We start from the raw sequence: 15,412 nt of genomic DNA on the forward strand, positions 1-15,412 counted from the left end.
TCTTAACAGAAGAGTTATTTTGTCAAGTGAAATTTTTGTTATCCCAATGTAAAATAATTAAAATGGTATTTTATTAGCATAAGTGTAAGTGTTTTTGGGGGGCTCCAAAATCACTGCAGATGGTGACTGCAGCCATGAAATTAAAAGACGCTTACTCCTTGGAAGGAAAGTTATGACCAACCTAGACAGCTTATTAAAAAGTGTAGAGACATTACTTTGCCAACAAATTGGGTCTGTCTAGTCAAGGGTATGGTTTTTCCAGTGGTCGTGTATGGATATGAGAGTTGGACTGTGAAGAAAGCTGAGTGCCAAAGAATTGATGCTTTTGAACTGTGGTGTTGGAGAAGACTCTTGAGAGTCCCTTGGACTGCAAGGAGATCCAACCAGTCCATTCTAAAGGAGATCAGTCCTGGGTGTTCTTTGGAAGGAATGATGCTAAAGCTGAAACTCCAGTACTTTGGCCAGCTCATGTGAAGAGTTGACTCATTGGAAAAGACTCTGATGCTGGGAGGGATTGGGGGCAGGAGGAGAAGGGGACAACAGAGGATGAGACGGTTGTATGGCATCACCGACTCGATGGACGTGAGTTTGAGTGCACTCCGGGAGTTGATGGACAGGGAGCCCTGGTGTGCTGCAATTCATGGGGTCCCAAAGAGTGAGCAACTGAACTGAACTGATACATATATATATAATGTGCCTATTACATACCTTACATAGTATGTAACAGAGGGACAACTGAATTGTAAAGTTTTAATTTGTAACAACTGCTCAAAAATAGTGGTAAAATGAAGCTATTTTGATACAGATGTGAAATTGGGAGTCATGGGTGACGTTTGCAGTCTTTGTCAGATCTCAGTAGTCTATTTACTCCTTTGTTTTATTTTGGTTACATAGTCTTGAGAAAAATCCTGTCTGGTACAGCTAAATAATAATACATTATTTTAAAAATTTAAAACATCTTGCAATCTCAGGATACTCTCCAGTTAAATATATTCCAAAAACCTGAAAGGTGATTAGCAAGAAATGTTAGATCTTTTGAATTTGTTATTCCTCCACTCATTATTTCATAATTATATCAAGACTAGAATATGTGACCAAATCTGGGTCTTCCTAGAGATTTGAGTGTGGTGAGCATGTACTGTAGAGATGTAGGTATAGTCCTTTGTACAACTGCACAAGAATGGGCAGGCCTGAATTTTGAAAGGCCAGGACAGAGCTCTGACCTTCCTAAACAATGATGCATTAAAAACAAGCGCATTTAAATGCACAGACATGGCAGGCGGCCTATACAAAATTTTTGACCAGGTGGTACAAGTTAATGCATCAGTAGTCTCCAATATGTAAAATTCGGTATGTGCCCATTTCAATATGTCTGATCCTCTTCTTTCTGTAGCACAAATGAAATTCTTTGAAAAAGTGAAAATGATAGATGGCACATAGTTTTTAATCACAAAGTCAACTAATACAGAGGTTTCTGCCCCATTTCCAATGACTAAATTGGCCAACCCCAAAACCCAATTCCTGTTTGCTGCTGCTACTGCTGCTAAGTCGCTTCAGTCGTGTCCGATTCTGTGTGACCCCATAGACGGCAGCCCACCAGGCTCCCCTGTCCCTGGGATTCTCCAGGCAAGAACACTGGAGTGGGTTGCCATTTCCTTCTCCAATGCATGGAAGTGAAAAGTGAAAGTGAAGTCACTCAGTCGTGTCCGACTTAGCGACCCCGTGGACTGCAGCCTACCAGGCTCCTCCGTCCATGGGATTTTCCAGGCAAGAGTACTGGAGTGGGGTGCCATCGCCTTCTCCGAATTCCTGTTTGGTCAGATATAATTATTAATGAAACTAGTTTGAATAGGAGTTTCTCTTACTGGAAGCTGAGTGCATTAATTTATTTTGTCATACCTCACAGCTTGCAGGATCTTAGTTCCCTGACCAGGGACCTAACCCATGGTCCCCTGCATTGGCAGTTCAGTTCAGTTCAGTCACTCAGTAGTGTCTGACTCTTTGCAACCCCATGAACCGCAGCACGCCAGGCCTCCGGATTCTTAACTACTGGACCATTAGGGAAGACCTGAGATTTTTATATATCCTTTTGTATTGATTTGAATTTTTAAAAATCATGTCCATGTATTATTTTCAATTTTAAGTACTAGTTAATAATCTCAAAAGTACTAGCTAATAAATCTTTTTTTTTTTTTTTTGCCATACCATATGGCTTGTGGGGTCTCACATCCCCAACTAGGGATTGAACCAGGACACTGCAGTGAAAGCCCAGAATCCTAAACATGGGCCACCAGGGATCTCCCCTAAAAAATAGAAACATTGTATCAATTTTTAAAAAACACAAGGTCTTTAATTGTCTTAATAGGGAAAACAATGGTAACCATCTTCTTGCAACTTTTCACATAAAGGCTCAAATTGCTATAAATTAACCTTCACTGGGGCTTCTTCCCCATTACAGCCAGGTTACATGGCTCTTTGTCTTTTGTATTTTCGTCCACTTACCAGTTCTCCCACCTTCTAATCAGTAACCATGTTTTACACATTTAGTTATCAATCCTAGGCACTGAAGCATCCTGCGACTTAAAACGCCTAATTCAACTGCTTTAGCAAGACACCTTTGCGTTATAATCCCTTTACTAGACTTTAAGATTGTTAACAGAATATAAGAATATTCTCAAGCAGAAATAAAGAGCAGGGCTAGTTAATAAGCCCACTCCCATTTCAAAATCTAAGAGTGAGGGATCATCTATTGTCTCTGTCGTTTTGTTTCCTTCCTCTAGTCTGCCAACTTTTTCTTAAAGGGTCAGATAGCAATATATATGAAACCATTTAAAATGTAATCATGTAAAAATGTAAAAGACATCTTAGCTCACAGGTTGCTGGCTAGGTTTGGCCCATGGGATTTTGTTTGCCAATACCTGGTCTGTTCTCTCCCTTTCTTGCATCATTTGAAAGAACAACATAATGCCCCTTTCTCAAAAAAGGAGTGATTTTCCTGTCTAATGTCATATACTGTCACGACTTAATTAGTTACTTGCACTAGACAAAAAATAACCCACACACTGGCTTATGAAGAATATTTTATTTATGTATTTGATATCTGTACAGATGTCTCTGTCCTCATCTTTATCTCTGTATTATTGAACTGCAGAATTCCTAAACGATGAGTTTTGTATCTGTTTAACTCAATTTGTATACTCTCGGCAGAGCACAAGCATCAAATGGACATTAAACACAAGAGAAAATCAAATATAAGTCAACAAGAGACATAAGAAAAAAAGCAGATGAAAACACAAAATTCCTTATTTTAGGATTATGCTATACATTAACTTGTAAAATCTACTACTGTAAGTTTATGTATGAGATTATATTGACTTTATTACTTAAAATGGGAGAAACTGTAGTGAGTCACAGGAATAAAATACAAAGTAAAAGTAACAAATAATTTGGGCTTTTAGACTAAAAAACAATGATCAGTGAGGAAAAACAAGAAGAGGAATGATATAGACTTTCATTTCACTACACTGATTTTTTTCTTCATGTTTTTTTAAAAAAGATTACCTTTTTAGTCTTATTTGGATTGATTGGAAATGGACAGTGAACTAAAGAAACCATCGGTACAGCCCATTAAAACAAAAGGAGCAAAAGAACAATAACCAAACCATAGCTGTAGGGTTACTTCTAACGTGGAAGTATAGGCAGAAAAAAGCACAAAGGCCACATTCTGTCCATGGCACCCTCCTCAATTCAGGGAGACGAGAAATGGCATGGAACACACCTCACCCAATTAATACAGAAAACTTTAAATCTCCATGACACTATTGGAAAGGTTAACAGGTTTAGCCCGGTATTTAGCACAGCCATTTCATGGCAGAAAATACATGGGGTGGTGGTTTAATCACTAAGTTGTGTCTGACTCTGTTGCAATCCCATGGACTGCAGCTGGCCAAGCTCTGTCCGTAGAACTTCCCATGCAAGAGTACTGGAGTGAGTAGTCACTTCCTACTCCCGCAGTGAAATAAATACTTAATGACAAGTAGACAAAGTAGTGACACTAAGGAGTGTCACTCCCGTTACCATTCGATATTGAAGTGCTGCCTAAAGATATTTTATGAAGTAAAAAGTTTGAAGTTTAATTTTACAAAAATCGACACCATTAAAACCAACATGATTATTTGCTACTCATCCAATCGCTGAGGTAACAATATTATAAAAATATGTAAAAAAATTCTAGTTTCATAATTACCAGATAATGCTAATTCCCATATAGCTAGTATAAATTTGATTATTAAAAAAATAGTTTTGTTTCCTTAAAAGCACGTGGTTCATTTGTCATTTAATATCAGATAGGTATTTGCTATTTTGAAGTACCAAAAAAGTTACAAATAAAAACGGCAAGGTCTATACTCTGGGTTTCTTGTTGGGCATATCCTGAAGACTAAACTTTGGAATTTCACCAGAAGGAGCATATGGAATTCTCTTTGAAGACACCTTCTTGCCAATTGTTTCAATCTAGAGGAGAAAAGAAAATTGTTAATAATACCTAAACGTAAAACTTTGCCCTATAGTGTAATAAGGGCTAAAACCTAGATGATTTTTTTCTTTATAAAGGCAGAAAAAGTTTCTCAGGTTGTGTGGGTTGCTGTGAAAAAGACCTTTGGTTCCTTCCGTATTTTTTGTTTCTAGAGTCAGTCTACATTCCTCTTTTCATATTCATATCTAGACATGCTCACTCCTCTCGTTCTTAACACCAGACTCCCTCAAACAGAATAGGAGATTACATGCCACTGTGGCTTTAAAAGCAGATGTGAAAGCAATAAATAGCCCAGATCCCCGTTAATTCACTATCTTTCAAACACTATTCTAATGTCTTGTTTCCCTTGTTCTAAAAAACTTGCATAAGTTATAACAGCATAGTTTTTAGAAGTTCAGGCTTCAGAGTCTGAAAGGCTCCAGTTGGAATCCTTACTGATAATCGCTGATACCTAAACTCTCTAAGGTCTTTCTTCCTTGTTCATAAATGGTGTTACCCACCTACCTCGAAGTGCTATAGTAAGGATTCAATTAGATAAAATGCTCAGGACAGTGTCTGGCATATTAAGTCAACCTTCAATAAATCAATAGTAGTCAATTCTCATTTTGCATATTACATTTAAAACTTTTCCCCCTCTTTCCAAAATTATCAATATTATCTTTAAAGACACTTTCTTTAATAATAGTTTATCTCCGCTCTACAGCAGAGATAAATGTACTGCATAATTTTCACAAGTGTATTTTTAATTAAAAAGGACATTTTTAATTAAAAATTAATATTTATGCTGACTCATACCACAAAGGGCTTCTGCTTTGTTTACTTATTTATTTGGCCACGTCTTAGTGGCAGCACTCAAGATTGATCTTCATTGCTACACACAGGATATTTAACTGTGGCATGTGAACTCTTGGTTGAGGCATGTGGGACCTAGTTCCCTGATCAGGAATTGAAACCAGGCCACCTGCATTGGGAGTGTGGAGTCTTAGTCACTGGACCACCAAGGAGGTCCTTCTGCTTTGTATTAATCAATTGTCTTATTTAATGGCTTATAAATTCTCTTTATTTAGCAATTCCAGTCTAATAGTTTTTTTAACCCTTACTAGGACTAGTTAATTATAAGAGCTCAAACTCATTTTAAATATATATATATGTCTCTGCATTTCTCCTCTAGATGAGTAAAACAGCAATGAGAGAAAATGTTTCTGTGCCTGCAAATAATGTTTAAAAAATAACACTGCTAAGTCATGATTGGGAAAAACAGTCCCATTACTCACTAAGGAGGGGTTGGACAGAAGAGTCCCCAGGGTCTTTGATGGAATGTGAACTAACAAGGATGTCATCTGATTTGTGTTGCAAGTTAATCTCTCATGAATGAGGAGTGGGCACTGAATTATAAGAAGGATCTTCAACAAGTCAGTGACAGGTTAAGAGAAACAGATCAGATATTTCGAACAGGGAACGCGGCCTTATCAGTACCTCTCCCAGACAGCTGGTGCTAAGCAGACGCACACAGCCGACTCGAAACACTGCCACGCTCTGCTCTGCTCTGGGACTCTGCTGACAACAGTCTCCTGGCAGATTTCTTTATCCTCCCAACCTCCCCCTTGGGGCCCAGACTCCATGTCTGCTGAGGAAATGGAAAGTGGCTCTTTCTTCTTAAAACCTTTGAGGCCCCTGGTAGAACTGAAGTGGATGCAACATAAAATGTATCGTGCAGCTTTCTGTCTGCTCTCCAAACGTTCCATAACTAACTGACAAGCTTTGAATTAAAAGAGAGCCAACACCTCTGCAGCTCCCATACTTTTCCTTTAGACCTCTCACAGCACCAGCATAGTGCTAAGCACTCAGAGATAGAGGATCCTAAACCAACATGGGACAACTATAGTATTAAAACATTTCTATAGGAATAAATGACCTGGCCTCTGAGGGGGTCAGTGTGGTGCGCACAGTGTCACAGAGCAGCTTTGGAGGCTCTAGAATAAAAAATTTAATGCATACACTTTCTTACTTGATGTTTATACGAGGTAGGGTGAGGCACATCTTGGCCCTATAAACTTAGTAAGAGAGACCAAACTGAATGACCTTTAGGTTATGAATTTGAGGAGGGAGTGGAGTACTTCACAAATACCTCAAAGACTTCCCAGAGAACTGACTGACATTTTCCCAGAGTTATGTTATTGCTAAATGAGAAAATATTAAAATCATAAAACTCACAGCCAGGGATTTCCCTGGTGGTCCAGTGGTTAAGGATTCACCTGCCAGTTCAGGGGACATGGGTTCGATCCCTAATCGGGGAAGATCCCACATGCCGAGGAGCAACTAAGCCTGTGTGCCATAGCTATTGAGGCCATGTTCTGCAGTTACTGAAGCCCACGTGCTCCAGAGCCTGTGCTCTGCAACAAGAGCAGCCGCCAAAATGAGAAGCCCGCACATCACAATGAAGACCCCGTGTAGCCAAAAAATAAATGAAAAAAATTAAAATGAAAAAAACTCAAAGCCATTTTAAAAAGCAAACGACAAACAAATGAAACAAAACCAATTCAGGATGATGCTTACCTGGAAGCCAATGGTTTGTAGCTCATTGTGGAGCCCGTCCAGGACACGTCGTCCATCAAAGATAAAGGCTGGTTTCAGCATTTTTTTATGAATGCGTTCATAATCCAGTTCCTATAAAGAAAGAACCAGAGAATAATCAGAGCATATACAGGCACGCATACTCCACCCCAAATGCTATCAGAACAGCTCTAAAATCTTCCTTAATCTCGCTTCCGTCACTTCACCTTAAACATGTCCCACTCGGTGCAAATCACAACAGCATGAGCACCATCACATGCTTCGTAGGGATCTTTGGAAATGGTCACGAGCCGGGCCACTGTAACAACCAACAAAAACTGGAGTACGAGAGGAGTGATTTGAGATTATGCATTTTAACACTAGAATTGCAGGAGGAATTGAGAGTCTGACAGAAGTGGAATGGTCTGGTTGAAATATGAGTGGGGGTAACAGTGAGGGGCCTGGAGTAGTCCCCAGTCTTGTCCCAGAAGCATCCCCTTATAATCCCTGGGGCTTTTTAAAAGAATATCTTGGGAAAATCGTTAGAGTAATCTACCTCATTACTTGATTACTAATTAGTAATTACATTACTAATCCACTGGATCACTTCAAATCAAAGTTGATGAAGCAATGTCTGAGAGTTTAATTTTAGAGAATTGAGATTGAAAAGAGGGGCCTAGCAATGATAAAAATGACAAAAACTGAACAACCAAAGGTTTCCAGAGAATAAATAAGTTTGGGAGCCCAAACTCAAAATGACACGTGAGAGACAAAGCCTGACTTACCTTGGTCATCCTTTGAAACTCCTGGATGAGAAAGATCCACAACTATCTGTTCCCTTGGTACTTTTGGATCATATATATGGAGGTGTGCACCTTCATCCATCAAATATTTGCTAATATATATACTAGATGACTCTCTGAAGGGAAAAACAAAACCCAGCTTTGCTATGCTTCTGAATGGCATATATTTTAATACCTATGGAATTTAATATACAGGTGAGATTCTATTTCTTGTGAGGATATGAACATCCACTTTTTTACTCTTTATACTATACACATACATGTATTTCACATATACAGCTACCATCAAAAAAATCAGGATGAGGAGTTAAGATTCTCAAAAAGGTTGAAGTATTTGAAAGAATTAATACCTTGTATCACCGGTGTCCTTTTTGAAAGCAAACCCCAAAATAGCTATCTTCTTATCTGTCACTGTATTAAACAGACTGTCTATGATCCGGGAAGCAAACCTCCTTCTCTGGTAGTCATTCATGTCTATAACCTGAAAGGACATGTACAGTTATGCAAGGATCAGTTAAAAGAGGTACAGCCTGTGCATACACTGCTTATAGCTTGTGGTTAGTACTCTTGTATGAATACAAACCTTATGAATTAACAGGAGGCAAACGTTACCAACCTCTTTAGTATCCACAGATTAGAAAAAACAAAGAATTTTACCCACTCCCTTCCTTCCCCACTCCTCGCCACCCTGAAAATTTTAAGTTTCATTTGGTTTTAACTTTACATGCATCAGACTGGGATGGATGGTGGGGAGCACAGGGAAATTCCAACCCCATTTGAGGTCTGCCATGAGGCCAGCCTAAAAAGGCACATAGAAAACAGTGTTCTCCTTAGCCAACTTCTCCAAACCCTAAGGAAGCAACTAAACTCCAAAGTACTCGCTCATATGCTTAACCAGACCCCTCATCAAAACTGAGTGTGAGTAGAAAGAAGATAGAGAACAGTAAAACCACGTGCAGAGCTACAGGTGCCTCCGGATGAACCATAACACCATGAACATTTGGAGAAATTTTTAACTAAATGTTACAAGTAAAAGTCTCTGATCATCTAATCTGTTACTCTCCTAAGAATTTATAAACAAACATCATATTTGTGACCAGTAAAGTCTCTGATCATCTAATCTGTTACTCTCCTAAGAATTTATAAACAAACATCATATTTGTGACCAGTAAAGTCTCTGATCATCTAATCTGTTACTCTTCTAAGAATTTATAAACAAACATCGTATACTTGTGACCACAGGAATTTAAGGAAAGACTTTTTAAGGCTCTAAGCTTCCAGAAGCCATCTCAGAGTCTGAGAGCTTGGGAAATGAGCTCAAAGCTTTAGAAAAATCAAGCCTTTTTTTTTTTGCCACATAGCTGCAAGGCATGTGGGATCTTAGTTCCCCAACCAGGGATCAAACCTGTGTTCCCTGCAGTGGAACCATGGAATTTTAACCGCTGGACTGCCATGGAACCTGGAAAATGAAGCCTTTATCTGCATTTTCCCCACAATGGACAGTAACATAAAGCCATTACACTAGATTGAGTGAAATGAACTTAGAAGTTTATATTTCTCTAAAAATGCTCATTTCCTTACTTTCCTACTCACTGCTAAAATCTGAAAAATTATAAACCTGGGGAAAAAATATTTGGAAAAGATACATACACTCACTGACTGGTATCTTGAGCAAATTACTTAACACTGTTAAGCCTCAGCTTCCCCATCTATAAATGCTGTTGCTGCTGCTGCTGCTGCTGCTAAGTCGCTTCAGTCGTGTCCGACTCTGTGCAACCCCATAGATGGCAGCCCACCAGGCTCCCCCGTCCCTGGGATTCTCCTGGCAAGAGTACTGGAGTGGGTTGCCATTTCCTTCTGGGATAATATTAATGATGAGAACTAAGATACTACATATAAAGTGCTTTAAAGAGTGCCTGGCACAGAGTTAAGCACTCAGTAAATGTTAACTCTATTTCCAGTTTGAGTAGGATCTCCAATTTTAGCTCTGTAAATCTCAAAGGGATAAAACAAATATCAACACATGCAAACCATCTGCAAGCATAACAATAGAGGTTCTTCTTTTACTTCTATCTTATGCCTTTCAAGATGAAGAACTACAATTAAAAGTTCTTGCTTTACATAGGGTGCAAATTTTGTTATTAAAATTAAAAGGAATACTTGTTTATCATAAACTTTCATCATAGCTGATTACCAAAACAGACAATTTATAAACACAGAAGCTCAATAAATAAACCTAAAATGAACAAACTGAATATAATAATAATTGAGTTCCTGGAAAAAATTAATACTCTCAAAAACATTTGACAGAAAAAGATGACATGTTTTTATCAGAAGTTAATCATAACCCGTTGACTATAAATACCTGCTGCCAATAACGAGCTACTTCAGGCAAATTTAGAGCCTCACAGAGATAAACCAAATTCAGAACATCCTTTTGAAAGCAACTCCCACCAAAACCTGAAGAAAGAAAAAAAAAGACAATATTTTCATTTGGAACCACACAACTAAATCATCTTATAAATTTCTGTATCATACTAATCAGAAGGCCTATGCTAGGATTTTTAATAATAAAATTTGAATGTGGGAAAATTAATGAGTTTATAAATTATGTGAAATTTGCAAGAAACTAATCAACTCTATAAATAATTTCCTAATAGTTATAAATAATTTTAAATAATTACAAATAATTTAAAATAATTTTCTAACTTAAGTTTTATTGTGGCTACATTTCTATTTTTTCCCTCATTAGCTGGTATAACTGCTCCACATCTCTCCCTCTAACATAGAGCTGGCAAACTTTAACATTCCCAGTGAAAAATATTTTAGCCTTTGTAGGTCATATAGTCTCTGGCACAACTATTCAACTCTGCCCTTGTTGCTCAAAAGCAGTCATAGACAATATGGAATCAAATGGGCATAGCTATTTTCCAATAAAACTTTATTTACAAAAACAAGCTGTGGGCCAGATTTGGCCTGAGGACTGTAGTCTGCCCACCACTGTTTGAGTGCAATGCAGTATACAGTGAGGGTTGGCATGAGCTTTGAAGTCAGACACACCTAGCCACTCACTAGTTGTATGACTGAACAGCTTACGAAAATTCCCCCAATCCTTAATCAGCAACACTTTTATATAACAGGTTATAAATTAAGATATATAAACAGCTGTTTCAGAACTTGTTGAATAACATGCCTTCAGGAAACAGTAGCTATTTTTATTAAATGGTCACTAGAAGAAAATATCAGAAAGACAGAAAAGGCCAGGAAATCAGTACTGAAAAATGGCATAAAGCCCCAGAAACATAGGAAGTGCTGCCAATGGCCCAATCTGTAAAAGACTCTTTTTACCTTTACATCAACTTTATTAATTTAAATCAAAAGTATAGGCAGTTCTCATTAAACTCAGTAGTTATATCCTATAAATTTGCCACAAACACTGAATTAGCAAATACTGAAGTGCTGCTTGTAGGTAAAATACAGCATTAGGTTCCTGTGAGCTTCTGGTAATGTTTTTTGTCAACTGATCAACATAATCTTGTTTTATGTGTGCTTATACTTAGAGACATCTTATTTAAAAATATTGTTGACCTTCATTAACAATGAACTCAAAGCCAACAGCACTGAAGTGAAGCTTATCAAACCACATGTATTTTCTCTGTAAGGCACATAATAGTTTGCTGACACTTTGGAACACCAGAAAAAAATTCAGCAATATTCTTGAGGGCCATTTTAAACAGTGAAATCACAGTGGGGGAAAAGCACCAACATGCCAAAAATATGGTACTAAACAGACCACAAAAACAGCAGACATTTCCAGTATGTGAGCTAAAATAAGAAGGTAAGAGTATTGCCTTATTCAACCTCAACTGGAAATGCATGCATTGAGTGACTCAAATTTTATGCTGCTCTGTTCATATCTGCAAATGACCATATGAATATTGATGTTGGGTTACAAATGCATTTTAGCAAGTAGGCTAAATAATTCACAAATATGGAATACACAAATAATGAAAATATTTCACTAAGGTCACATTTGCCACCTCATGCGAAAGTTGACTCATTGGAAAAGACCCTGATGCTGGGAGGGATTGAGGGCAGGAGGAGAAGGGGACGACAGAGGATGAGATGGCTGGATGGCATCACCGACTTGATGGAGATGAGTTTGAGTGAACTCCGGGAGTTGGTGATGGACAGGGAGGCCTGGCGTGCTGCGATTCATGGGGTCACAAAGAGTCGGACACGACTGAGCTACTGAACTGAAATGACTGATCAGTAGGAAAAGCAAATGATAAGGAATTTTTTTCCTATTGCTTCAGTAAGGTGTTACATGATTTCTGATGTGATCTAAACTTATTCTACCTAAATGTTCTAACAAAATATTCATATATTTCTTCTGAAACACTGAACCATGTTTATATACTAATCAGTCACTAATTATTAAACAATATATGTAACTATTGTCTCACTTAGAAAGTCCCTGTTAAGCTGAAGGCTACATGTATAATGAAATCATTATTTTAAGGGTGTCAAGCAAAGGCTTCCTTAAAGTTAGAGATCTACCTAAAAGAACCTACTTGATGTATAGAGAACTTTCAGCTTACCAACACTGGCTTTCAGAAATTTATTTCCAATTCTCTGGTCCATTCCAATGGCTGTTGCCACCTCTTCTACATCAGCTCCTGTTGCTTCACAGAGGGCACTTATAGAGTTAATGCTGCTGATTCTCTGGGCCAGAAAAGCATTTGCTGTCTTTAAAAAATAAATAAATAAAAGGAAGAATACGATGAACTAAAATAAACATTTTATATAATCTGCATTATATTTCATCGAGTTGATGCAAACTACTGAAGGAGATATGAAAGTTTCTGATGGGTTCAATCTGAAGAGGCAATGGGTGGGTTGGTTCAGAAAAATGTTTTAAATTAGAGAAGAAAGGTGATTAACAAAGGGTAAAAAGGGACTTCCCTGGTGATCCAGTGGCTAAGACCCTTTGCTGTCCACGCAGGGGGCCTAGGTTCAATCCCTGGTCAGGGAACTAGATTCCACATGACACAACTAAGATCCCACATGCTGCAACTAAGACCCCGTTCAGCCAAATAAACAAATATTTAAAAAATAAATAAATAAAGATGAAGATTTTAAAAAGAGAAAGTAAAAAGAAGGGAATGAGTGATTTTTAAAATTAGTATTTTAGTACACTCTATTTTCTTTTACATATTCTAAAATATTTTATACCCAAATATTTGATCCCCTTATGAAATTATTTTATAATATACAAGAATATTATCTTCATAAGCATATCTTTTATTTAAAAAGTACCTAGGTAGCTTATCCGGAGAAGGCAATGGCAGCCCACTCCAGTATTCTTGCCTGGAAAATCCCATGAACGGAGGAGCCTGGTAGGCTGCGGTCCATGGGGTCGCTAACAGTCGGGCATGACAGAGCAACTTTACTTTCATTTTTCACTTTCATGCATTGGAGAAGGAAATGGCAACCCACTCCAGTGTTCTGCCTGGAGAATCCCAGGGACAAAGGAGCCTCGTGGGCTGCCGTCTATGGGGTCGCACAGAGTCGGACACGACTGAAGTGACTTAGCAGCAGCTTAGCAGCAGGTAGCTTATCAGGGTTAAGAGAAATAAGTCCTTGGCTTAAATTTAATAGAGAGTTGAGTGCTACATACTAACCAGTTTGGAAAGTTCTGAAGACCAAGTATTAGTGGTGAGGATCTTTTCTCTGGGAACCCAGTGCTCATACACAGCACACAGTGCTTGCACAGCTCTCTGGCCCTCTGGGGTTTCGTCCCCTCCAATCAGTACTCTGTCTGGGTTCTTCAGGTCCTTGATGGCCGTTCCTTCTGCCAAGAACTCAGGGTTGGACAGCACCTAAAATGCCAATGCAAAGATAAGTTTTAAGCTAGAATGAATTATGGACAACTCGAAGCACTGATATTTACATAAGAAGGCCAGATTCTAATGCTTCCTTTTTCATACCTGTAAATTCAAGTTGGGTTTTGTGTTTGCATCAAATATTCGACGAATACTTTCTGCTGCCCGCACTGGGACCGTGCTTTTCTCAGTCACAATTTTGTACCCGTGTGAGTTTTGCACAATGCGTCTAGCACAAGCTTCAATGTACTTCAGATCTGCTGCACGGCCTTTTCCCATTCCATAGGTTTTGGTTGGTGTGTTCACCTGATGAAAGTATACGGAATTAAGAACAAAGTATCTGTGAAATGTTCACTTATATCAAGATACACCCTGGACCATCAACTGACTAGTCAAGTGGGAAGTTAACATCATCAGTAGCCCTGGTCTCACCCTCTCTTAGTTCCACGGAAATAATACATTTTATAAATATAATACCATAGGGAACAGCTTGAAGTTCCTGGAGAACTCACTCATTACATTTCTACATTTCTATTGAGAAGCTACTATATATGTGTCAGAGTCAGGTTCGCAGGATAGGCAGGGTCTAAGCTAAGACTAGGCTTCCCACATAGCTCACATGGGCTTCCCTCATAGCTCAGTTGGTAAAGAATCCACCTGCAATGCAGGAGACCCCGGTTTGATTCCTGGGTCAGGAAGATCCACTATAGAAGGGAGAGGCTACCCACTCCAGTATTCTTGGGCTTCTCTTGTGGCTCAGCTGGTAAAGAATCCCCCTGCAATATGGGAGACCTGGGTTCGATCCTTGGGTTGGGAAGATCCCCTGGAGAAGGGAAAGGATACCCACTCCAGTATTCTAGCCTGGAGAATTCCATGAACTGTATAGTCCATGGGGTCACAAAGAGTTGGACATGACTGAGTGACTTTCACTTTCACTTCACTAAGCTAAGACTGGAGGTATAAAGATGAAGGAGACTCCAAAAGGAGTTCATAGACTGAAATGAAATGTAAGTTCTCTCTTACTTCTTCTCCTGATTATATGTAACATATTATCCTAGTCTTAAAACTCCTTTTACTCTCCTTTTTTTATAGATCGATATCAATAAGTTTTTATAAATGTCTGCAGGGTCATTCACAAATGCTTTCTTGGCTATTTAGAACTAGAAATTATCTATCACCTCCAGGATACAGAATACTATGCAGACAAAGACTATCATATAGAAAGAAAAATAAACCATGAGTTCAGAGTCCAGGCATTTAGTTTTGGCTTAGCTGTATCATGTAACTGTGAGGAAGTATGGCTGCCTTTGTCTCAATGACCTCAGTGGAAAATGAGAATAACACATTCTCTAAAATCTAACTCATGAGTTTCATAACATTCACATAAAAGTGAAAATACTCTGTGAAGTCCAAACTTCTATATAGGAATAATTTTTGAACCAGTAAGTAGCACCAATTTTCTTCTCTTGACTAGCTTATAACTTAATGGGAAACCAAATAAAAGAATGAAACCAAAATAAATCAAAATATGAAGATTTAGATGAGGTGTGAAAAGCATGAGGGAAATTTGTTTATATGCATGGAACAACTTAGGAAAAGACTTAGGTATGGAAGTCAGGGTGCGGTGGCGCACAGAA

At 38.4% G+C, this 15,412-nt stretch overlaps 1 protein-coding gene across 4 annotated transcripts in view; it reads right to left on the bottom strand.

The window, feature by feature from the left end:
• Positions 1-3,071: 3,071 nt before the first annotated feature.
• UGDH (UDP-glucose 6-dehydrogenase) overlaps positions 3,072-15,412 on the bottom strand; it is a 32,948-nt gene continuing 20,607 nt past the window's right edge. For all 4 annotated transcript variants that reach the window (XM_055588320.1, XM_055588321.1, XM_055588322.1 and 1 more), the window contains 9 exons: positions 13,881-14,081; positions 13,575-13,772; positions 12,492-12,639; positions 10,256-10,350; positions 8,241-8,371; positions 7,873-8,006; positions 7,315-7,406; positions 7,091-7,201; positions 3,072-4,512 (listed from right to left, as the gene is read on the bottom strand). In XM_055588320.1, the coding sequence (XP_055444295.1) occupies positions 4,402-4,512; positions 7,091-7,201; positions 7,315-7,406; positions 7,873-8,006; positions 8,241-8,371; positions 10,256-10,350; positions 12,492-12,639; positions 13,575-13,772; positions 13,881-14,081 (1,221 nt within the window). In that variant the 3' untranslated portion in view covers positions 3,072-4,401. The remainder of the gene's footprint in view (positions 4,513-7,090; positions 7,202-7,314; positions 7,407-7,872; positions 8,007-8,240; positions 8,372-10,255; positions 10,351-12,491; positions 12,640-13,574; positions 13,773-13,880; positions 14,082-15,412) is intronic.

Source organism: Bubalus kerabau, chromosome 7 (genome assembly GCF_029407905.1).
Source record: "Bubalus kerabau isolate K-KA32 ecotype Philippines breed swamp buffalo chromosome 7, PCC_UOA_SB_1v2, whole genome shotgun sequence".
Taxonomy (NCBI): Eukaryota; Metazoa; Chordata; class Mammalia; order Artiodactyla; family Bovidae; genus Bubalus; species Bubalus kerabau.